The following is a 23,798-nucleotide window of genomic DNA, read 5'->3' on the forward strand; positions in this document are numbered from 1 at the left end:
ACCAGCACCTCTTGGGCATCATGGCGCCATAACTCTTGGCAGTGCTGCATACAAGGCTCAAAATGAGGCGATTGCAGGTGCACTTCGGAGCTTTCTGGAGTCAGGAGAGGGGTTCCCATGAGGAGCAGGTCAGCAGCCCACATCTCCACCAGGGCCTAGTCTGGTGGAGCACGGACAGCAACCTGCGGATAGGCTGGCCTTTCCGTCAACCAGCAACTTGGGCTCATCCCTAGAGGGCTGGGGAGCTACCTTGGGCAGCCACGGTGTCCATGGGGTATGGTTCCCTCTGGAGCAGGCAGCCCACATCAACTGGCTAGAGTTGATGGCCATCTGGCTTGCTCTCAAAGCCATCCACCTGATGATCAGCGGCAAGGTGATCCTCATTCAGAAGGACCGCTCCACCGGCATGTATTACATCAACAAGCTGGGTGGAACCAGGTCTCTTCACCTCTGCACTCTAGCAGTTAACATTTGGGAGTGGGCTCTGGAAAACAACATGCACCTGGCAGAAATACACCTCCCGGGGCTGTCCAACCTAGAGGCGGACAGGCTCAGCAGGCTGTGTGTGGAAAACTATGAATGTAAGTTGGACAAACAGGTCATTCAGGGGATCTTCCACCTGAGGATGACGCCACTTGTTGAACTCTTCGCCGCCTGGTCCAACAGGAGGTGCCCACATTTTGCGTCCTGACAGGGCAGGGGCTCTCAGAGCAATGCGATGCAGATCCAGTGGAACATGAAGACGTAAGCCTTCCCTCCCACTCCTCTGGTGCACAGGGTAATCTGCAACATCAAGGTGGCCCGGCACTTCCGTATCATCTAGATAGCTCTGTTGTAGTCAGCAAGGCCATGGTTCTCGGAACTACTTAGCCTGTTGGATCAGGCCTCAGTGCACCTTCCACCAGGCCCAGCACACCTACTCTCCCAGCAGGGAGGTACGGTCATCCACCCCGCCCCCCAGAAGTTAGCCCTTGCAGCGTGGTTCCTGAACACATCACACTGAGACATCTGCATCTGTCTCAGGCTAACCTAGACATTATACAAGGGGCTAGGGGCGATGCTACCAATAACCAGTACAAAAGCAAGTTGACCAGATTTTGTCACTGGGCGGAATCAAAGGAGGTTGATCCATTGATCTGCACGTTGGACGACGTGCTATCCTTCTCTGCGCACCTTGCATACTCTGGTGTGAAGGTAGACGCATGCCGCACCTATTTGGTGGCCATTGGAGCCTACAGAAACTCGGAGGAGAAAGTATTTTCATCCTCTAATTCAGTTATGACACTAGACTGGCCTGACCAGTTTTATCCGCCTATCCAGAAACCACACCCTGTATGGGACCTCAATGTGGTCTTGGGCGCCCTGGTGCATAAACCATTCGAACCTATGGCTTGTCACCATTAAGATGGCCCTCCTTGTGGGCCTTACCTCGGCACACCGGATCAGTGAAATCCAGGTGCTGGTGGCCTAAGAGCCTACTTTTAATATGCACAAGGTGGTGCTTAGAACTCACCCTGCATTCTTACCTAAGGTTGTCTCCTCCTTTCACCTAAATGAGGAGATAATGCTACCAACGTTTTTCGCAGATTCTAAGGATGACGCTCAGAGGGTATGAGGCGTTCACTGAGTTAATACCTGGACAGGACCAAGAGCTTCTGAAAGTCAGACAACCTCTTTGTCATTCCAGCAAATATGCATGCCCATGCAATCTGGCTAAAGCCACAGCGGTTGCTGTCCAGAGGCACTTCCTGTAGCAGGTTATCAGCAATGCAGCTACATGGGCTACGCCCTCGACCTTCTGCAAGCACTTCTGCTTGGATGCAGCATTTGATCAGGCAGTGTTGATGAACTTTTCTTAAGAGAGCACCTCTCCACCCTGGGGCTACATGCAGTTGTACTCGCCCGTACCGTATGGAGGAAAGGGGACGGGACATAGGGGTAATTATAAGTTCCGCACCTTAGTGACTAACGCACTCGTAGTCCATTTTCCCCTTTCCTCCATACGTCCCACCATCCCCCCACCCACCCAATAACTGTTTTCATTAGGCAATATTGATATTGTCTACGCGTCAATAGGGACTAAGGAGTGCTGCCGGTGGGCGGAGTCAGGGGAGCGCATGCTCCCAGGGCCGTGCCCCCAGGCTCATCTAACTTTAAAGGGGAAGATTATTTTTCTGGTGAAAAAGGTTGTCACCCATTTTAGCGAGGGACGCCCATACAGTATGGAGCAAATGGGACTATGGACTAGGAGTATGTCAGTTATAGTGAGTAATTTATTGTTTCTTAGAGGACAGAGTCTGCACTGCCTTTGGAGCAGGTCGCAATCAGTTTGTCAGGGGGTGCGCCCGATGCCCTCCACTTCCTCTCCTGGTTGCTAAACCACGTTATGGCATATTTCCGAGGAGTGAAGTGGGAGAGTGTTAAATTCTTCATTAGAAGGAGCACCTTTGAATTTAAAAGGGAATGCTCAGAGGTTTATATTCCACCTCATCTGAAGATCAACTACATCTGAATCAGTGGAATAACGGTGAACTTCACAGCTTTCCAAAGAAGGCTGATAATGAACTCTGTGCTGTAGCGGATCCGACAAACATGGGAGCCTTAATGGTTTTATTGCAACAAAACAAGATATTCTACTCGGTGCAATATAAGCAAATGGTGTTAAAATGGGGTGAACTTCAGATGTATTGTTCCTATCCAAAATAAATACTGGTCTCCATCAGATTTTCTAATCTAATGCACAGTTTTGAGGATATAGCGTCCATCGCACCTCTTGGCTTCAGTCCATACATAGGAAGGGGTTTTGATAAACTCCTGTGGGCCCTGGGAGTTTAAGAAAGCAAGGATGTACTTCAGGGGACTGGTCTAACTCTTTAGTATAAGAATTGCATAAAAAATAAAATGTCAGGATTACTCCTATGGAGGGGATTCTGTCACCCCCATGACCGCATTCTCTAAGGTATTAACACATTCTCGGGGATACAGTGGCGAGTCGCTTCTTGGTTTCAAACTCTGTCTCATGGTTGTAGTGCCATGCAGCTACTTGGTTCAAGTTACAATCTCAAAATACTAGTACCCAGCAACTTTTTTCCAAATCGCTTCATAAGGTTATAGTGTCAAACTAGCTGTTTGTTAACCACACCAAAAGTAAAGTCTATTGCACAATGATCATAGAGCCACAGTTCACTGAGGGTTAGTGTGCCTTTCCTCTTTGTCTGCCGAAACGGATCTCTCATATCCCAATTCTTTGTATTTCTCTCTGTAAGGTATATAGTACCTTTCGCACCATCAAGGGTTCACCTTTTGCTGCTAAGGCATATAGTGCCGTTCACACGGACTGTGTTTCAGGGACCATTGGGTTTAAAGGTGCCTGGTTACTGAGGTCCCTCTTTAGATTTAGCAATTGTTTTGCAGTTTGCTGTCACAAGGACTTTAGGGTTTCTTTGGACAATCCTTACACCTCTTGCCTGTTGGCTTTTGAGTCCTGCTGGTGGTTGGCTCTACTGCTCTTTCCTCAGGTCTGTGCCCCCAGCCAATTAATGGCTTTTTCTTCCACAACTGCCTCCCCTTTGTGAGATTTCACTTGCTTTGAGACCCTACCTCCTATCCTGGTTTTCCCCCGTTATTGGCTAGTATTCTATAAGGAGCTTTCATATTGGTTAAACAGCAAACCTTCCCCATCCATCATGTATATACTGTAAGTGTAAACATTGCCTCGTCAACTAAGGAAGAACTGAAACAGATTAAAATGCAATGCCATCCCAAAACGATGCCATAGCACATTTTCCATAAAAAAAATTAAGAATGTAGTGTCGATTAATGTAAGGTGAAGCTGTTATGCTGTGAACAAACTGCTTTTCTGGTTTGGCTAGACATCAGAAATTATACCCGTAAAGAGCACGACAGAAGAGAAAGAAAAGCAAATTGGGAACTGCATGCTGAAGCCCAACGAGCTAGCCGTTGAAGATAATACAGCTGGGTTACAGATGACCGCTCCTGTTAGAAACTTTGAAAACACAAAAACAATTGTCAACCATGAAGATGCACTTGAGGTATGTCATTGTAGCAAAATCTGTGGGAATCTTGGGCAATCTTTTTATTGTTGGGTTGAATGTGGTGCCATCAAAGAATGCAATAAATGGGTGTTGACATTACTGAAGTCTAATAAATTGCCTATTACGTTTCATCGTATGGTATTGAGAAAGCTAGAGTGTTCCATATTTCAAATTTTAGGAATTGTATACTGATTTGTAAATTAGTGTGTGGGCCGTACAAATGTGTACAGGATTGAAGGGTGATCAAGAAATGGTTTTGGTGTGCTTTTTCTTTGTTTTTTTTCTCACTGATTTATAACTTGTGTTTTATTGGCAGGGGTTTACATGCTTTAAACCCTAATTGTTGAAATAGATTAAATAGAACAGCATACCAGGTGAACAAAAGTCTAAGTTCTATGGTACTAACCACACCACTGGTTTTTTCTTGCACACGGCCCAATATTTGGCCTTAGAACGTTTTTTAAAAAACAGTTTTTCAGAGCTGGGTTACAGGAGTTCACTGTTTGGATAACAGATTACTGGGATTATAGATTTATTATCAGCCATAAAAATAAAACTTCAGTGAACAGGCAAATCCATTGTGCATTTATTCCATCGGAGAAAAAGTATTAAGTATCGTATCAGCAATGATTCATGTATCAGCAGGTAATATGGAGAACAATCATGGAACAAACCATTTTTCTTTGCTGTTACACTTTACTCCACCTCTATGAACAAATAGCTGCTGATTTCTCAGACTAAATGCAATCCGTCCTGGCACTCATTGCCTTCTGATTACTTCCTTTTGCCTGTGCCAGACATTCACTCCTCTCTCGTTCCCCTCTTCTTATTCTCTCATACCAAATCCATTCCAGCTTGTAATGCTTAACCTATTACGCTTTTAGAAACACTGAGCCGATGTCCTGGCTCCTGTCAACCTCAGCCTGCTCAATAGATTTTAGGCTCTTTTACCTTCGCTTTTAAATCTGCTGTTGTGTCCCTTTCTCGCCACCAAGAAACCTCCACTTGACCGAACCATGCCATTTAACTTTCTATCTATCTCACTACTACCTGCTCTTTCTAAGACACAAGAATGTAGAATCTTCACACTTCAAGTCTTCCTCAGAGTGCAAACTGCTTCACCCACGTCAGGCAGGGTTTTGCCCTTGCAGGGCACTGAGCTAGTGCAGGCTGCCGCAGTTTACCACCTTAGTGGGACAACTGTGGTCTTAGAAATATGCTAACCTCTAGCATGCAAAGTCATCCACACATTAAACCTAGCATATCAAAACTGAAATGTTTCGGATCACACGCCTACCATTAAATTCTACAAACTGAATTGACAGTGTAAATTACATTAATTAATGTTTGATCTTATTGCATGAAATTATTTTGGCTAGCAGAAATGCGGCTATACAACCCAGTATAACTCGCAAATTGAGCCAAGCGTCCTGCAACGCACACTGTGAGCTGCCGTTAATCTGTGGCAGACTCTGTTAAGAGGGATTTTTTAAAAAGGGTTTTATTTTTTTGGTTTTGATCAATGCAATGACCTTTTGTTATGTTATTTTGCATTTATATAGCGCCTCATGTACCATTGGTATGATCTCAAGGCGCTGGTAGGTTGAACGCCCTTGGGAACCGAAGTTCAGGTCAGTAGAGAGAGACAGAGAGAGTTGTAAGGTGCATGTGAGCACCGGATATGTGTGTAGCAGGTGTGGCATTCGTGTGATAGCTGCTTTTTAGCGGTAGGTGCAGTGTTTGGGAGATCAAGAGTATGTGTTCCGTCTGGCAGGTTGTTATCCAGACCAATTCTGGCTATGTTAGGCCTGAGGAGAACGCCTAGACTGGAGGGTGTGTAACCAGCTGTGTTTAATTGGATTATGTGGAGTATGAGGCAAGTGATGGTATGAGAACAGCTATACCGACTGGTGTCATAGGATCGCTTTGTTCTAGTTGAGTGATGGTGTGAAGAAGAGAGTAGGCGTGGAGATATGATATTGTGGTTTGCCTTAGGTGCTTGAGATCGAACACACTCCAATAGTTCCATGCACTCCAATTGTTTCATGTACTCCGACCGTTCCTGTTCCATGCACTCCCGAGCCGTTCCATGCACCCCAAACCACATACTTGACCCGTTCCATACACCCTGTTTCACCCGTTCCATCCACATAAGTAATCAGCTCATCTACATACGTCAACCGTTCAGCCACCTACTTCATCCGTTTCACCTATTTCACCCGTTTCATCCACGTAATTCTTCCGTTCCGTCCACTTCACACGTTCCGTCCACTTGACATGTTCCTCCCACTTCCCCGTTCCACCCACTTGCTCCATCAGTTCGTCCACCTACTTCATCCATCACCCGTTTCGTCCACACACTTATTTTGTTTCATCCACTTCACCCGTTCTACCCACTCCATCTGTTCCACCTACTCTGCGTGTTCTAAGTTTATCCGTTCCACCCACATACTTCCCCGTTCGAACCCCATACTTCATCCGTTCGAACCCCATACTTCACCCGTTTCCAACCCCATACTTCACCCGTTTCCAACCCCATACTTCACCCGTTTCCAACCCCATACTTCACCCGTTTCCAACCCCATACTTCACCCGTTTCCAACCCCATACTTCACCCACCTCCCCTGATTGGCCTCCCCTCCCCTGGGCAGCCTCTGCCCGGCAGCCCTTTGGCTAAGGGCCCCAGGCAAAGGGTGTCTCCTATTGGTGTCTGCAGGTGTCCGCTGGGGATGCCAGCTGCCTGCCACCTCCCTTCTGACCTCCTGCTAACCCCCCCCTTCCATTCATAAGCGGTTATTCCTCTGCAGTTCCATTCTGCATAATCCACTTGCATTTTTGCTCTGCATTGTTGAAACGTAGGCCTTTTCTCCCTCTTTAGGATTCTCAAATTTAGGTGGCCTGCACTGGTTCTTTAATTTTGCTTGTATCTGCACCCCTAAAACTGCACTGTGAAACATAGGCCTTTTCTCCCCTTTAGGATTCTCAAATTTAGGTGGCATGCACTGGTTCTTTAATTTTGCTTGTATCTGCACCCCTAAAACTGCACTGTGAAACGTAGGCCTTTTCTCCCTTTTTAAGAGTCTCAAACTTAGGTTTGTCTTCTTGCATGCCTCGAATGTCCTGTGATTTTCTGAGCTCACTCACTGATCACAGTCGCCTTGTCCCATAGCTCTACTCAACTTGCCTCTAGCTGTCTTGTCTGTCTACCCCTGGGACCCTCCTCTCCCACCTACTCTATGGTGCTCTGTCTCCCCCATCTTTTCTAACTGCTTCTCTATTGACTATCCTGCACTCCTCACTAAGTCTGGTAGGAAGAAGTTTAAAAAGGACATCCTGGTCTCCAACCCAGGCCTCCCTATCGCCGACACCTACATCAGTGCTTCCTCCAAGGAAACTCTCACCGACATCCTCTTTGTCGTTCCTTCGCCAGATCTATGGACCCCTCATATGGTCTCTGTGCTCGCTCCTTTCTCCTCCTCTCCCATTAATGGCGGCACCCGCTGGGATGCCCTCCTGTCCTCCTTCCTATCCTTTAAGGTCATCATTAATGTCTACTCTAATGGGACCATCTTGGTCCAAGGCCCACAGGCCAACCTGCATCTCTTTGATAGACGCTTTCCGCTCCTCATCAACTTCCTTTCCTCTCCTGCTGTCCCCCTTTCTTCGGCTACCTTGCCTTACTCCTCCCTCTCTGCCCCCTCCCAGGCGTTTTCTACACTTCTGCAGGATGTACCTCTGATCTGTACCCCTCTCCGGAAGTCTTTGAAGGGTGGCAACCTTCTCCGCATTGCCACTCTTAACTCCCGCTCTGCTGTCAAACACTCCTCTGATATCTGCCGCCTCCTTGAAGAACTTGACCTTGACGTCCTCGGTCTCACCGAGACATGGTTTACGGCCAGCTTTGTCACCAGCTTTGACACGCTCCTACCTGATGGCTACAAGATCCTCTCCGCGCCCAGGCCCAACCACGCTGGTGGGGGTGTAGCCCTTATCTTCCCTGAGTGGATTCCTGGCTCTGTCACTCCTACACAGGCCTACGCCTCCTTTGAATGCCTCGTCTGCAGGCTCTCTCTCGCCCCTAGCCATTCCCTTACTCTGGCTACTATCTATCGGCCACCTGGTCAGATTTCTTCCTTCCTCTCTGAGTGGGCTGACATCTCCTCCTCACTCCTGGCCTCAACCACTCAACTCCTCCTTCTTGGAGACATCAACATCCACCTGGATGCCTCATGTCCTCCCTCTGAACTCTTTCGCGACCTGTGTGACTCTCACTCACCATTCTACCCTCCGGCCCGACTCACTCTGCAGGGCACACACTCGATGTTCTGATCTCTTCAGACTTTCCCCTCTATCCACTCCTCTCTCCTGGAGTGATCATTTTCTCCTATCCTCCCACCTCACCCTCCCTAACCCGCAGGCCAAGCCACCTCCCTCATTGCCACCCACCTTCTCGGTCATCCGACCCATGAAGCCTGCGTCAGTTGAGGCTTTTGCCTCCACCGTCTCACCCCCTCCTCCCCCTCTGGCTGACTCTCACCCTGGCACAGCCCTCTCCACGCTCCACTCGTCCATATCTGACACTCTTGATATCCTTGCCCCTGTAATGAGAATCCGCCTGAAGTCCAAAGCCAAGTGCAACTCCTGGTATGACTCAGACCTTGTCACCCTAAAACGCAAGTGCAGGGTGGCCGAGAGGAAATGGCGTGCTTCAGGTACACCCTCTGACAAACTGGCCTGCTGCAAAGGCAATACCGGCTCTCTGTCCTCACCAAGAAGAGAGCACATATCCAAGCCTGCATCTCAGCGGTATCTAACAACTCGGCTGAACTCTTTAAAATCTGTAAGGAACTGGCCAATCCTGCTGCAGTCTCTACCTCTCCTGTCCCTTCCCAGGCCCTCTGCACGGCACTGGCTTCCCATTTCACTTCTAAAACTCAGGACATCCTGTCCTAACTCTCCTCCTCTCGCCTCCCTCCCACTATTCCCTGCTCTTCCTCTGGCCCTTCTACAGCCACCCCTCCTCCTACCTTTTCTGCCTTTCCCCTTTTCTCTGCAGATGGGGTTTCTAGACAAGTCCGTCCTATGAAAGTCTCGTCGAAACAGGTTCTCCCCTTTTCCTCCAAAACTATCAAGGACCACATCGACTCCCTGGCTACTGCCCTGGCTGGTTTCTGCAATCACTCCTTCGCAACTGGAGTCTTCCCTCCCCCCCCCGTCCTCCCAAAGCACTCCCTTGTGCACCCTCTTCTTAAGAAACCCTTGCCGACCCCACCTGCCTGGCTAACTATCGCCCAATCTCCATTACTCCCTTTCTGGGCAAGCTCCTCGAGAAACTGGCTATCCCCCAGCTCAATCTCCACACTGAAGCTGTTGGCTGTCTTCATGACCATCAGTCTGGCTTCAGAGCTGCCAGAAGCACGGAAACTGCTCTCCTGACCATCCGTGAAGACCTACTCACCAACCTCGACTCTAACACCCCTTGCGTTCTCATCTTGCTTGATCTCTCTTTTGCCTTTGACACGGTCAACCATGCCATCCTGCTCAACCGTCTCCGTGATAACCTGGGTATCACTGGTCAGGCTCTGGTGTGGCTGACTTCTTTCCTCTCCAACCGACCCTCCCAGGTCCAACTTGGGTCCTTCTTCTCCGACATCTTTTTCTCTACCTGTGGTGTCCCCCGGGGATCTAACCTCTCCCCCCGGCTGTTCAACCAATACTTGTCACTCCTTGCCCACTGCATTGCCGCACTCTGTCCCAACTTTCAGTGCTATGCGGATGATACCCAGCTCATTTTCAGGCTACCCTCGGCCTCTGACTCTCCTTCTCTCATCTCCGACTGTCTGTCTGCCATCCAGGAGTGGTGTGCTGCCAGCGACCTCTGCCTTAATGCCAACAAGACTGAGATTCTACTCGTAGGCACACCCACTCCCTCCTTCCCTGCAGCTCTCTGGCCGGCCTCCCGTGGCCCTCTTCCTACTCCCACCTGCAAGGCTAAAAACCTTGGGGTCGTCTTCGACTCTGCACTCTCCATCTCCCCTCACATCTCGGACGTATCCAAGAAGTCACACTACCAGCTGCACCTCCTTAGAGGTATTCTTCCTTTCCTCTCCTTCCCCCCAGAAGCTCACTGTCTCCAGAGCCCTGGTCCTCTCTAGGCTGGACTATTGTAACAGCCTCTATCTAAATCTGCCTGCCTCTACTCTCCGCCCTCTGCAACTTATCCAGAACAGGACTGCGAGACTTGTCCTTGGCCTCAAGCCCAGGGATCGTATCTCTCCAGGACTGAAATCACTGCACTGGCTCCCAGTGGCTTCAAGGATTAAGTTTAAAACCCTCTGCATTGTACACAAGACCTTCTGGGGTCTGGGACCGCAATACCTTCAACTCTCTCTTCCTAAATATCTTCCTTCTCGAGCTCTTCGCTCATCCGCCTCCAACTCCCTCAGTGTCCGTCGCTTCTCCAAGAAACGAGTTGGTGGCAGATCACTCTCTTCGGCAGGGGCCTCTCTCTCTCTGGAACAGCCTTCTTGCCTCTCTGAAACTTGAGGAGAACCATCTCTGGTTCCGGAAGCTCCTCAAAACCTTCCTCTTTGCTTCTGCTTTCTCTCCCCCTCTCCCCTGCTGAACTCCTGACCGAAACTGCACTGGTTACCTGGCCACCCTTTCTGATCCCTCTCCCAGGCCCAGCTAATTACCCACCTGCACTGCCTCTCTGGCAACCCATGCACCTGGGGACCGCTGTTCTGTATCCCTACAGTCCCCTGCCAGCACTTATGTCTGCACTTCCTTGTACTTGTCACCAGCTGGCCGTCTTATGTCTTATCTATCTTATTTAGTCTACTTTAGTCTACTTTTCCCATGTACTGCACTTCCCCTCTCCCTCCCAACACCCCCCCCCCCCGCACTTTTAACTTTAACTTTTTCCTTCTTCCCCCACTTCCCATGCACTTGCGCAATCTGAATGACACCTGGCCTAGTAGGATCGTTGTCTGTTTTTCCCTTTGCCCCCCCCCTTGCCTCGTCGCGCCTTGAAACACTTGTGTATAGGCGCGTTATAAATGCCATATCATATACTTCACTTGTTACATCCATCAATTGCCTCAATTCATCCACATACTTGACCCGTTCCATCCTCATACTTGACCCGTTCCGTCCTCATATTCGGCCTGTTCTGCCCACATACTTGATACGTTCCATCCACATACTTGACCAGTTTCGAACTTTCTCGGTTCCATCTACCTGCTTCACCCGTTCCTTCCACCTACTTCACTATTCCATCCACTCACTTCACCCGAATCCATCCACCCATTTTGCCTGATCTATCACATACTTCATCCTTTCTGTCCACATATTTCATCTGTTTCACCCAGTTTGTCGGTTTCACCCAGATCGTCTGTTCGCTCACATACTTGACCCATTTCGTCCACAGATTTCACCCGTTCCTTCCAGATACTACATCCGTTCATTCCACCTTCCACCTACTTTACTATTCCATTCACTCACTTCTGCCGATACCATCCACCCATTTCACCCGATCCATCACATACTTCGTTTCCATCCACATACTTCATCTGTTCCACCCAGTACACCCGTTCCACCCAGTTAATTCGTTCGCTCACATAATTCACCCATTCCATCCACATACTTTACTCGTTCCATTCAACATACTTGACCCGTTCGTCCACAGATTTCACCCGTTCCTTCCGGATACACCACCTGTTTATTCCACCTACTTCACCCGCTCCATACTCTACATCCATTCCATTCAACATACCTGACCCGTTCCGTCCACCTACATCGCCCGATCCTTCTACCTACATAATCTGTTCCACATCCTACATCCACATCACACCCTACATCACACCCTACATCCGCTCGACGCACTCATCTGTTCCACGCTCTCATCTGCTCCCTACTATCATTCATTCTGTGCTCTCATCCACTCTTCGCACTTCATCCTCTCTACCGACATTCATCCACTCCGACTTCACCCGTTCCTTCCACCTACATCACCCGTTCCACACCCTACAATCGGATCACATCTTACATTCGCTCGACGCTCTCATCTGCTCCACACCGTCATCTACTCCCTATTATCATTCATTCTGTGCTCTCATCCGCTCTGTTCTCATCCATTCTATGCACTTCATCCACTGAAGCAGATGAACGACATTCATCTGCTCCACCGACTGCACTGCTCCATTCACGTCATCCCTTCATCATGCATTAACGGTTCAGCTCATGTCACTTGTTGCACGTAGTCGATCCGTGCCTTGTTATCCATCTGTCCATGCACTACATCCGTCTCATGCACTTGAATAGTTTATTCTATTCGTTCCATTTATACTATGCATTCTTACATTCCATGCTGTCTATCTGTTTCATGCACTCTACCAGTTCTGTGCACTCATCCGTGTCATGTATTCATCATTCCATCCTCTCTACTTTATTCCTCTTGCTCATTTTGTTTCTCTCGTCCATTACATTTATTTCATCCATTTCATTAATTTCAACCACTTGACTGTTTTCATACAATTGATTCTTTTTATCCATTTCTTTGATTCACTTTACTCATTCTCTTCTGTTTGTCCTTTTTAAGTTTATATTAAAGGTTATTAGTTTAGTTATTAGTTAGTTGGGATCTTGATGTTGTATTATTTGTTATTTATGATCTAGTAGTTTGGGCTAGTTGAATTGCTTTTATCCACTTTATTCCTCTGGTCCACTTTGATCTTCCTGTCCATTACATACAACATATTCTTTTTATCCACTTCTCTGCTTTGATCCTTTTAACTCATTTTATTTTGTTTGTCCTTTTTAGTTTACCTTAGAGGTTATTAGTTTTCGATTTCTTGCTCGGATCATGATGCTGGATTGATATTTATGGTCTCGCATTTTGGTCTGTCACTGAGTTGCTGTTATCCAGTTTGAGTTAGGGGTCGGTTTTAGGGGAAGAGCCATGTTTTCAGTAATTTGTAGAAAGACATGAGTTCCTCGGTGAGTCGTATATGGGGTGGGAGTGCGTTCCACAGAGTGGGGGGTTAAGGCCGAGAATGACAATCCACCTAATCTGACTAAGTTTGTTTTAGGTATGACTAGGAGGCCGGCTGAGCTTGATCTTAAAGTACGTGTAGGGTGATAGGGTTTTAGTTTGTCTTGAAGATATTAAGTTCCGGTTTTATGCAGTGCTCAGTGAGAAATGCGTAAGGTTTTGAAGGTCACCCTTCGGGCAACCGGAAGCAGTGCAGAGTTTTAAGGGCTGGGGAGATGTCTCTTGGGCCAAGCGCTAGTAGCAGTTTGGCTGCAGCGTTTTTTGCTCTTTTGTAGTTTAGACAGTTGGTATGCGTGCACTCCGTGGTAGAGGGGGTTAGCATAGTCCAGCCTTGATATAACAGTTGATTGGACCGCGTAGAGTCTGTTGGGAAAGGAGAGGTATGGAAAAATGCACCTATGAGTTTTAAGGTGGTAGTGGCAGGACTTTGAGACGTTGACTTGGCGCGACAGCACAACAACACTATAAAACGAGTACCTTACAATACCTTCTTAAAACAGGTAGATATACAGGTAAAATACAAACCAAATACGAAACATTATTAAGACGAGAGAAAGGAAAACTTTAAATACGGCATATTTCATAATCAATGAATCGTCAGTTCATGAGACTATTTAAAATGATCTTACTAACAATGAAACTAACTTTGCATTAAAAACCTTTTGATACCTATTTCTTGCAACATTTTTAAAATTTCAGTAGTTAGATTTCCTTTGCCGAGTTCATCCGATTCCAAATATCTTCAGCAAATGAGTCATTATTTAACATAAAACGCTGAGGAATTTAGTTCGGACATCTACGAGCATTGTACATTCTATCAAGATAGGTTACAAACTCTGGGCAGCACCTTCAACCTTACAGTAATCACAAATATTATCACCTAAATTTCAATACTTACTGTCCATTTAACATTTCTTTTTTCATTAAACGATTTAATCTGAAACGTAAAAATAGCTGTCTAAGAATTGGGCTAGGAACTGATTAAGATATTTAGGCAACAGACCCAAGGGTTTATCTATAAGGGAAAATATGGAATGCATTTTATGGCTCTGGGTTTGGGATATTGTTTATCCAATCCATATTTTTAATGTTTTTTTTACCCTTAATGGATTGTCCACCAATTCTTTCATCTCCTTCCCACAAAGATCCATTACAACCTCTGTGTAGGATTCCATGTTCGTGAATAGGTTGGTGATTTCATTATAAAGGCTACTTGAAGCACTTCATACAGCGAATTTCCTAAGGGCCACAGAAGATTGCCAAAAAGAGATGCCACTCTCCACTGAAACCACTAAAGGAGTGAAGTGAGACCAAGCTCATGCTACAAAGAAGCCATAGGCAAGGAAGCAGGCAGTTGCAGGATCCCTTTCCAGATTCTGCCCTCAAATCTTCCCCATGGCAAATCATACGCCAATGGCTCTGTTTCTAAACCATAGAGAACCTTTGGGATGACCTTCCCAACATAGTAACGTAACAACGACTTAATGGAAAATGTGCAACATTTATAATAGATTTTCCTCATTTGGATGACCAGCTGGTCTATTTTATGTTCCATTCTTTTAACTAAAGCTTCCTTACTTGGTTGCCCTGTAATTAAGAAACCAAGGTAGGTGATCTGTCATAGCATCAATTTGGTAGCCATCTATTAAGTATTTAAATTTCCCACCTATGGTCCTTTTATATGGAATTTAATATTGCATTTTTAATAATTAATGACCAGATCATTGCTTTTTGCATAGATACTTGGGGCCTTTAGTGATTGCTGAAGACTTATTCATGTACTATCGAGTAGGGCTACATCATCAGTATATGCCAAACAGTTAATTTTTAGTTCAATTTTGGAACTTAACAGCGCTACATCTTGTAATGCCTCCTCAAGATCAGCCAAATACAGATTAAAGGGGCAGGGACCTTGACTAAAGCCCCTTGTTGGGAAATGGTCTGTCAGGCTGACCGAGGCGTCGAGTCTGACCCTTATGGTGGTATTTTCATGCATATATATTCCAAGATGGCTAACAAAGACGGTGGGATATTCCATTTCTTTAGTTTACGCCACAACATTTGACGATTTACCATGTTCATTGCACGTCCACCCAAGTTGATGGGTTCAGTTGTGAATGGGAACGCGTTGACCACTAGGAAACAGGTGCCGCAAAAAGGTAGGACGGCATGTCCCGTTTATCAACAAATATTGCGCCAAAGTAATTTAGAGAGCACAGTGCTGTGTACTCAAAACAAATTGATTACCAGCATTGACACAGAGGAATCTCCCGACTCATGTAGGTACAATCAATTGCCACCCTGTTTAGGAACCATGCCGGGTCCCACATCATGCCTGAGTGTCAGCCTACGCCTGGCCGCCTCTAGCAAAGACTGCACGTGAATCCGAGGATGAGGGGGCTATCCTTGATATCAGCAGGAGTCGGTGGGGGCGAAGTAGAATCCTCTTCAAGTTTTCTGGTAAGCAGGTGGGGTCTGGGAGTGCAAGGCTAAAAAGCCAATATAGGGACTTTCTATTGAAAAACTCCCCTATCTCCTCCCTATGTTAAGGTGTTGCAAAGAGAGGCTGGAGTGCTCCAAACTTTTCCAACAAGCAAACGGAAAGAAGCTTTCTTAAGTGGCGTTTTACTGTAAAGCAGGTGCGCGCTTGTAAGAATTCCTTGCGTCCTCTCAATCTTGGAATTAAGATATGAAGCTAAGAGGTGAGGCCAAGGGTGGAGTGAAAGATGAAGAGGTTTTTATGAATTCTTTCTCAGAAACAGAACAGGCTTGTACCGGTTTACATCATACGCCAGGACTGTGGTGTGACCTTAACCAATTGAGACTAAGGGAAATGGCCCAGCCCGAGTAGGTCTGTTAAAATCTTCCAATTTGCATTTCACCATAAACCGCCACTCAATCCATCAGAAAATTGGGGAATGGTTTATAACAAATGTGGTTGCAGCGCCTAAATCGGCTCTCCTACAAACTATGGTTGGGCTATTATCTATGGAAGGTTTGAACTCCCCTCCAGTCTCTTCAAATCAGGCCAAGATGCCCTTACACCTAGGTGAGAAAGTCTTCTCAGGCCTACTTGGACAGAGACTAACACTCCTGAGCTGTTGAACTGTTACGCTCACCTGGTATCCACAGGGACGCCACCCAGCTGGGTTACTCGCTGGTATGCTTCTCAGCTTTACCCTGATGTGGTCTGCGGCGAAGGTTCTGCCTGAAAATACAGGAGGACTGTGTTCAAGGCTGACCGACTGGGGAAGTATCCTCCCTCCACCCCCGTATGCTTTCAGTCCCTCTGGCGCCCTCTCCTCACCTTGTGATAGAATTAGGCGTGCTCTCCGTCCTGCCTTCGTTGCAGGGGCACGTTGTCTTTCATAGGCGAGTGCGGTCCAGTTACTTCACTGACGCAGGCCTGTTTAATATTGTTCAGGTAGGTCTTATTGCTGCTGTTTAGTTTTGTTGCTATCCTGCATGCCTTTTTGTTTAAAATGTCTCATTTTTCTCCCTTAGGTATGCAGAGCTTTAGCACGGCGAACTGGATTGGTTGAGCCCCGCTGGTAAATGATTGCGCATTAAGAGCGCTATGATGTGGTAAGTAAGCGCTATGCGCTGCTAAGTCTTGCCTTTGCTAACCTGTTTTTTCCTTCCTTGTAGGTCGCGGTGTTCTTCAGCGCGAGTGGAATGTCCGGAGTGGTGCCAGCCGAGAGGCGACCAGCCAGGTAAGCCTTTTGAGCAGTTCGTAATTTGTAAATGTCACTACAGCTTTCTTTAATGTTGCCTCTATCTTCCTCTTTCAGGTCGTTCTGTCCGAGAGGCGTGCAGATTCGAGGAAGCTGTTCTCAGTAGCTGCGAATGTTTAAAGATGAAGACTGCATGTAAGATGCTTCTGCTAATGATGTTCCTTTTGCCTCCTTGCAGATTCTGCTTCTCCGAGGTTCGAGGGAATAGCTGGACACGGTGAGCGTCACTTTGCAAGCTGCAAAATAACAAGAAGCATGTTCTGCAGTCAGGGTGTGGTTTATATAGCCCAGGTAAAGTAGTACCAGGGAAAGTAGTTCCAGGCCTGCGACACCCAAAACACTAGACCGCATAGCTTGGTTCTTAGGAACCAAGCTATGTGGATGCCTCCATGTTGGCTGACAATACAATAAAGTAGTTCCCAAGCACATTTTTGTTCATGGTGTATGAGCCTGGTGCCATAGGCGCCAGGACTGGCCCAATGAGGGCTTTTGAAGAGGATACCAGGCTCTAGAGGCCCGAGTCCTGACTCCACCTGGCCAATGGGTTTGCCAGAGGGGGTTTTGGGGCGAGGGTCGTGACATGAACACCCCCAATGGAGGAAGACTACCCTGGAGAATTGGAAACACTGGATAACTTGAACGTCTCAGTGGGTGACAACCAAATTGACTAACGCACGGAACACCAATCTTTAGCAGCTCTGAATTTTGTATTAATGTCACTGGCTAAAGTATTTGATATTTTAAAAGAAGAAGCAAATAGCAGCACAGAGCAAATCAAGAAAATGACCTCTATTTTAGAACAATTACCAAGAAGAGACGAAGTAAAGCTCTTTTTTTAACAACGAAGTGAAGGAGATAGTTAACTTGTGGACATCCAGATTGAGTTTACCCAGTTGCCTTTCCATGGAAAGGTTCTGGACTCAGCAATAATAATCGAAGACCTATAAAAAGAAATCATTAAAATGAGTTCACCAAATTTCCCCCAGGAGAATTCCGAAGAGGGAGAAACAGACCAAAGTGTACAAATTATTTTGGGGGCGCCGAGCAGAAATACTAGGGAATTGACACCCCCTAGTGCAGAATCGCTGGCTTTCATGGAGACGCCTCCTGACGCGGAATTAATTGAACTACTTGAGGGGGGCTCTGTGGAACAGGACTCTGACCAACTCCAACAGCTGAGTTTCCCCAAGATGCAGAATCTACAAATCAAAGTCAGTTGAATAAAACAAAGGAGAAACCAGAAAATTTGAGAGAAAAAATTATATGACAATGTGAAGAATCAGAAAGCTAAGGGGAAGAAGCATCAGAAGTTCCCCAGAACCCTAGCAACAGCACTGGGCACAAAACATAGGGAAAGCGAGAAACAACCCTTGTCAAAAGAAGATCTGAAAATAGCCCTGATAGTCTTAAAAAATGATAATGCAAGATTGGCCAAGTGTTGTAGGGAATCCATGCGCAGTATTCGTTAATGGACATCAACGGATCAGTACTCAGTTAGAAAGATAAAGAATCTCCATCGGTGAGCCTGTCGAGATCCGGCATAATTAGATCAGGAGTTTTACGAATAGAAACAGAAAAGGAACTTTCTGTTCTAAACCTTGAGAACGGAAATGCTCCCCAAAGCTGGAATCGAAATATATGACTGTTAGCTATGTCAAAAAAACATAAACCTGACGGCCGACCGGTCCAGGCCTTGCAGGATTCTCAACAGGACCGGGAGTGTTAGGCAGAAACCTGTGCAGTTCCCTTTGGGAACACTGCAAAAGATTTAGGACTACAGGTGTTAGCAGTAAACCCACTTGGTAGCAGTCTGTACCACCCAGATTTACCTGGTAGCTGTGGCTGAGCAGTCAGACTTCCCTCAAGAAGAGTTAGGCAGTATGCAAAGTATACACAATAGGCACTCAGATACAATAATACAAGCAAACACTGACCAGAGCTTTGGTATCAAAGTATATAATTATTTATTTAAAAACACTGTTTGAGACACTCCAGCACTCTTATTGTAAAACACTCTAAACACAGTTACTATTATAATATATACAACCCTTATTCCTTATCAGATAAGTCTTAGTTAACACCACTTATTTTCATACAGAGGTGAGTGCTTAACTATAGATGGCACTCCAACAAGTTCATGAAGGGAGGGAAAAAGACAGAATTTGGGAAGGTACACCACTCCAAGCTTTAGGAACACTATTAGCAAGGCAAAAGAGCAAAAGTCACTTGTGAGCCAAAGTCCATAGGCTGGGCCCACTCTTAGAGAGAGCAGAGCACAAATGCGCCCCAGATCACAGTTACACTAGGCTTTGAAAGTCTTGCAGAGAGTTCGAAAAGAGTTTAGAGAGGCTCAGAAAAGTTTAGCCAGGGTGTCCCAGGCTAACCCAGGTTCGAAAGCCGGGGGCTAAATCTACCCCGTACAGTCGGTGGCAAGGGAAGCCGGGCGGGACACGGTACCTTAAGTGGGAAGGATCCTCCAGCGGTGGCAGTTGTTCCTGGCAGCGGGTGCAAGTCTCGTCGTCCAGGGGAAGAGAAGATCTCGACTTGGAGGAAAGATGAAGGTCGTTGCACTGCCAGGGAAGAAACCAGCCGCTGAGTTTTCCGGTTAAAGGTATTACCCTTTAATTCGCGGTCGTGGTAAAACGTGGTATCCCGGTTGCCGGGGTGCTTGGCACAGGCAAGGCGGCCACGAGATACGTCGGGAAGGCGAAAAGACGGTGAAACTGGTTATCCCCACCAGTCAAAGGAAGAAGACTCTCCGGCGGGAGATCTCCTCTGTCGTTGAGAAAAGTGGTGAGACGGTCCAGCAGGGCTCCACCGGTGGTGTCGTCGTGGCAGGTCGGCTCAGCTTCTCCCTCGTCGGATTCTTAGGTCCTGTGGCGACTTCTGAAGTTCCAGTCCCCAAAGCCCTGCTTTTATGCAGAAAACCCCCATTCACTCGGCCTAGCTGTCACTCAAACATACTAAGTGGTGAGCCCGCCGGCTCACCACTTGGGCCAATCAGGACGGAGTGCGACTTGAGTTGCCTCGGCAACTCAGTCCAGGGTGCCTAATTCCCTTTCACCCCTCCTAAGTACCCAGACAGAGAGTGGCACCACTTTGGAGGGCTTCTGTGGAGAAGCCCGCCAAAAAAGTGGAACAAAGGGCTCGACTTGGGTTGGAGTTACAGAAGAGAACACAAACGCCATTTTAGAACCGAGTTTTGTCAAAAAATACCAACCGGAGAATTAATATTAATTAAATAAACCGGCGGTATGTTCGAGGCTATCGTAATTAAATAAATAAAGATAGTAGCCTCGAACAATGGGAAAATCCCATAGAGAAATATTCGCGGTTGAATATAAATAGTATCCACTGCCACCAGCCAAAACTCGATCAGGGGGGACGGAGACGTGCTCCCTGCACTAACAGACCCCGGGGCAATCGAATTGCCCCAGCCAGTACGTCCTCAATATGATGGTTTGTACTGGTTCTGTTCAAAATTTAAGACTAGTAAAGTCAATGGTGACTTTACAGACCCTGGGAGACGGTAGTCAGTCCCAGGGTATGGAGTCTATACTGGGGAGTCACTATGACACCCCCTGTGTTACTGCACTGAGGGTGCTGTGTAACACACATCATAAAAATACATGAAGCCCTATGGAGTAAAAGACCCCATTGCCCATTTAACACATCTAGAGTCAAAGAAACACACTCAAATCATGCCCAAGAGTGAGGGTAAAATAGTCTCACTCTTGGCAGGAGAAAAAAATAAACCCCAAAAATCCAGCAAAGCTGCTGGGGGAATCACTAGGTTAGGAAATTCAGCCTAAACAGAGAATTCTCCCTAACAGGGAGTAAGGACTCATCAAACAGAAGGGTGACCTGGCCAAATGGGTAACACCTCAAACATTACATTTATTGAACCGAGGGGAAGGAGATCCACTCAACTTGTGGTCCACCCCTCGAGTGGGGATGAAGAGCAATACTCTAGACAAAAACCAGCAGCAAGGAATGTTCCCCTCAGTTATCCACATATTTAGTAACACTTCCCAGGGACCATCTATGAAATCTATTGTAGCTACTAAAAAGGCAGTATTGTCCATGGAGAATCCTGCTAACTGGAAGGAACCCGACCTAGCTAAATTGATGGCTACTGCCTCAATTGGACCATTAAGGGGGCCGGGGGGTTGGCAGCCAGAGAGGTTCGAAGTACCATTAAGAAATTTCTGGACGACGCAAAAGAGGACAATACAGACATATGGAAGAGAAATTTCCCACAGACAAAGCCTACTTCCTCTCCATGGAGTCAGCCAGGATCGCAAGTGCTTAGGAAGGTTTCAACATGGAAGCTATTTTTGAAGACGGGGACTTAAGTTCCTAAATAGACCTAGGATTCTGACAATTTTGCATGATATTCCGGGTTTTAAAAAACGATGCAGATAGATGGGATGTCTCAAAAAGGACAGTCTGTTTGAGGCTTATTAGCTAACAAATCTTGTATTACAGCAATGAAATTCGCCAACAAGGTTTTGATATTTGCAACATTATTGAACCCTGTACCGGCCCTAGTGAAAGAACATCTTCTGAAAATGGTTGGGAAACCCACAATCAAGAAAGACGGGCCTTTCTAAAAACAGAAATAATTGAGGACGCTAGGGAAAAGACAAGGGAGAGGGGAAACTCCATATCAGATGCTAGAGACCGGCTGTGGCTGTCCCAACCTTCCAGTGTCAAGAGCACTGAGAACTGGAAAGAGGGGTATAATATTTAGCTTTGTGTCCTGGATTCCGGGGGTTTTCTGCCATTTGAATTGAACAGGGAGGCTCCTGAAAAGATCTGTCCAAGTATATAGTGCTCCTACAAGAAACTTTCCTAATGAAAAAAGTTATCTTTGATGGCTATTCCATACGCCAACAAATGGCAGTAGGGGGGTGCAGCCAGCCGACCAAAAGTTGTGCTGCTTACTGGAGTAAAAATGGTATTCTAACCAAACTAGAATTAGTGGATAAAGCTGTGCAATGAATACTGATCGTACGCTTAATCTTGAAGCTTTGTGACTTGCAGATTTTACTGATAAATGTGTACTGTAATTACGGGGAGCATGAACAAGTGTCTTTGATGGGCAATATAAATGGGACACTGAGTGGGTGGAAAGAATGCAGACTGGATGGCAAAATAATAGCAGCGGATTTAAATGCAAATTGCCTAGATGTGGAAAATTACCTTCTATATCAAAAAGCCCTAAAGTAAAACGGGCGCAAGATAGTAGGGGGATGAAATGGCACACGTTTTTTGAGGGTTGGAATTTAACAAGCCTTGGGGCGGGGGGGGGGGGAGTAACCCGAGGGTACCTACCTCTAACACATGGAATAGTGGCAAAAATACCTCTTTGACTGTCTTTACATCTGAGGAACTCCAAAGGTGTAAATAAACCGATAGGTTTGCTAATGGCTTCCCAAGTGATCACGAGAGGTTACTGTTAACTTTTTTTGATATTTTGCCTCTAGACCTGGCAACTTATATGACCAATGTAAATATGTTCTTGGGGGGGTGGTGGGGACGGATTAGTTTGGGCAGAAGGAGACATGTATCATTTTAACCCGGAACTAGAACAGGGCATTTGGGGGTAATTATGGTGAAATTAATAATGAAACATGCTCAATCTCCCAATTTCTGCCTTTCATAAAGAAAGCTCTTAACGCCAAGGAGTCCTGGGAGACCACAAAAAAGGCCTAACATTCAACTAATTAAAAGGAATATAGGAATGCAATTAGAAGGAAGATTAAAGTTGGAGGAGATTCTCTCCAAGTGAGCAATAGTTTATAAAAACGGAAACGGGCCTATACAAATACGCTGACAAATCTGAAAGCAAAGGTCTAAGAAACTGAAAATATGTTGAGTTGTTTAAAAGAAAAAAATGATAGTAAGTACTGGAATTTAATCAAATTAAAGGATAACTATCAGAATGAAGCCTAATCTAATCCCATTAAGGAGTAGATGTGGAGCTCCCATTTCTCTCAATTATATAACAAAATGGAAGACTAAAGGAGGAATGCACCAAATGGGTCACCAACCTAAACAAGGAAGCAGGCAGTGCAAATAGTCTTTAGGCCCTTCTGCATTAAACACAGTCCTAACTGAAAGGCAGTCCAATCCCTAAAATGAGGAAAGCCTAATGCTCAAATGCACTTGCGAAGGTGGCGCAAGCGGTAGTTCAAATGGGCAAAACAGGGATTTTTGTAGGGGCTGTAGCAGCTCATGGAGGTAGGTGAGGTGATGCAGAATAGGTTCCCACTATTTGAGGAGGGCCTCCACTTGAGGGCAGAGTCGATTCCAAGAGTTGGGAATAATTTTCTAGTTTCCACTAGCAGTGGAAAGGAGAGCGGCCCTCAGGGGCCACTCGTGTGTAAAAATTGATGGATGCGCTAGGGGCCACCGGTGAGGGTTGCAATTACTCACTGACCCCCCCCCCCTCGCACTCCGGGAGTCCAGTTCGGTTGCAGGTTCAAATGTGGAAATCTCGCGGCTCTCAGCAACGAAGATACAGTGTTGATTCCCCTATGGGACAGTGCCGATTTTCGCCGCTCCTGGTGGATGATCAAGCCGGTTGAGCTGTAGCAGGCTTCAGGGTACAGAGCACTGCAGCTACAATGAACTTGCAAAGTTTGTCACCACTGCTGGACGACACGGTAACTGCGTGTACTCCAATTCGGGCGCACTCACTTTACTCCAGACCTGGAAACTCCAAGTGTACGAAATTCAGTGTGAGAGTGCCGTGAACACGGAGCTTGCGATGTACCTAGTTTCAAGGGCCTCCTCGAAACGGTGGCAGTGGCAGTGTCAGCCCACTGGTTGGCCCAGGGATGCTTCCGAAAATGCTTACTTGCAGGATTTGATGGAGGTGCCGAGAATAGTTGGTCCTAGGACGACCAGATGCAGAGGGGTCCCACGGGACGACAGCGAGCTGAGGGTGCC

At 46.6% G+C, this 23,798-nt stretch overlaps 1 protein-coding gene across 5 annotated transcripts in view; it reads left to right on the top strand.

Moving 5' to 3' along the window:
• The window catches only part of ERBIN (erbb2 interacting protein), a 2,559,118-nt gene that overhangs the window by 1,774,747 nt on the left and 760,573 nt on the right, over positions 1–23,798 (top strand). For 4 of the 5 annotated variants that reach the window (XM_069627374.1, XM_069627371.1, XM_069627370.1 and 1 more), the window contains one exon: positions 3,873–4,052. The exons of the other annotated variant lie outside the window; for it this stretch is intronic. In XM_069627374.1, coding sequence (XP_069483475.1) covers positions 3,873–4,052 — 180 coding nt within the window. The remainder of the gene's footprint in view (positions 1–3,872; positions 4,053–23,798) is intronic. 5 annotated transcript variants of the gene reach the window in all.

Source organism: Ambystoma mexicanum, chromosome 6p (genome assembly GCF_040938575.1).
Source record: "Ambystoma mexicanum isolate Mex_15411 chromosome 6p, UKY_AmexF1_1, whole genome shotgun sequence".
Lineage (NCBI taxonomy): Eukaryota > Metazoa > Chordata > Amphibia > Caudata > Ambystomatidae > Ambystoma > Ambystoma mexicanum.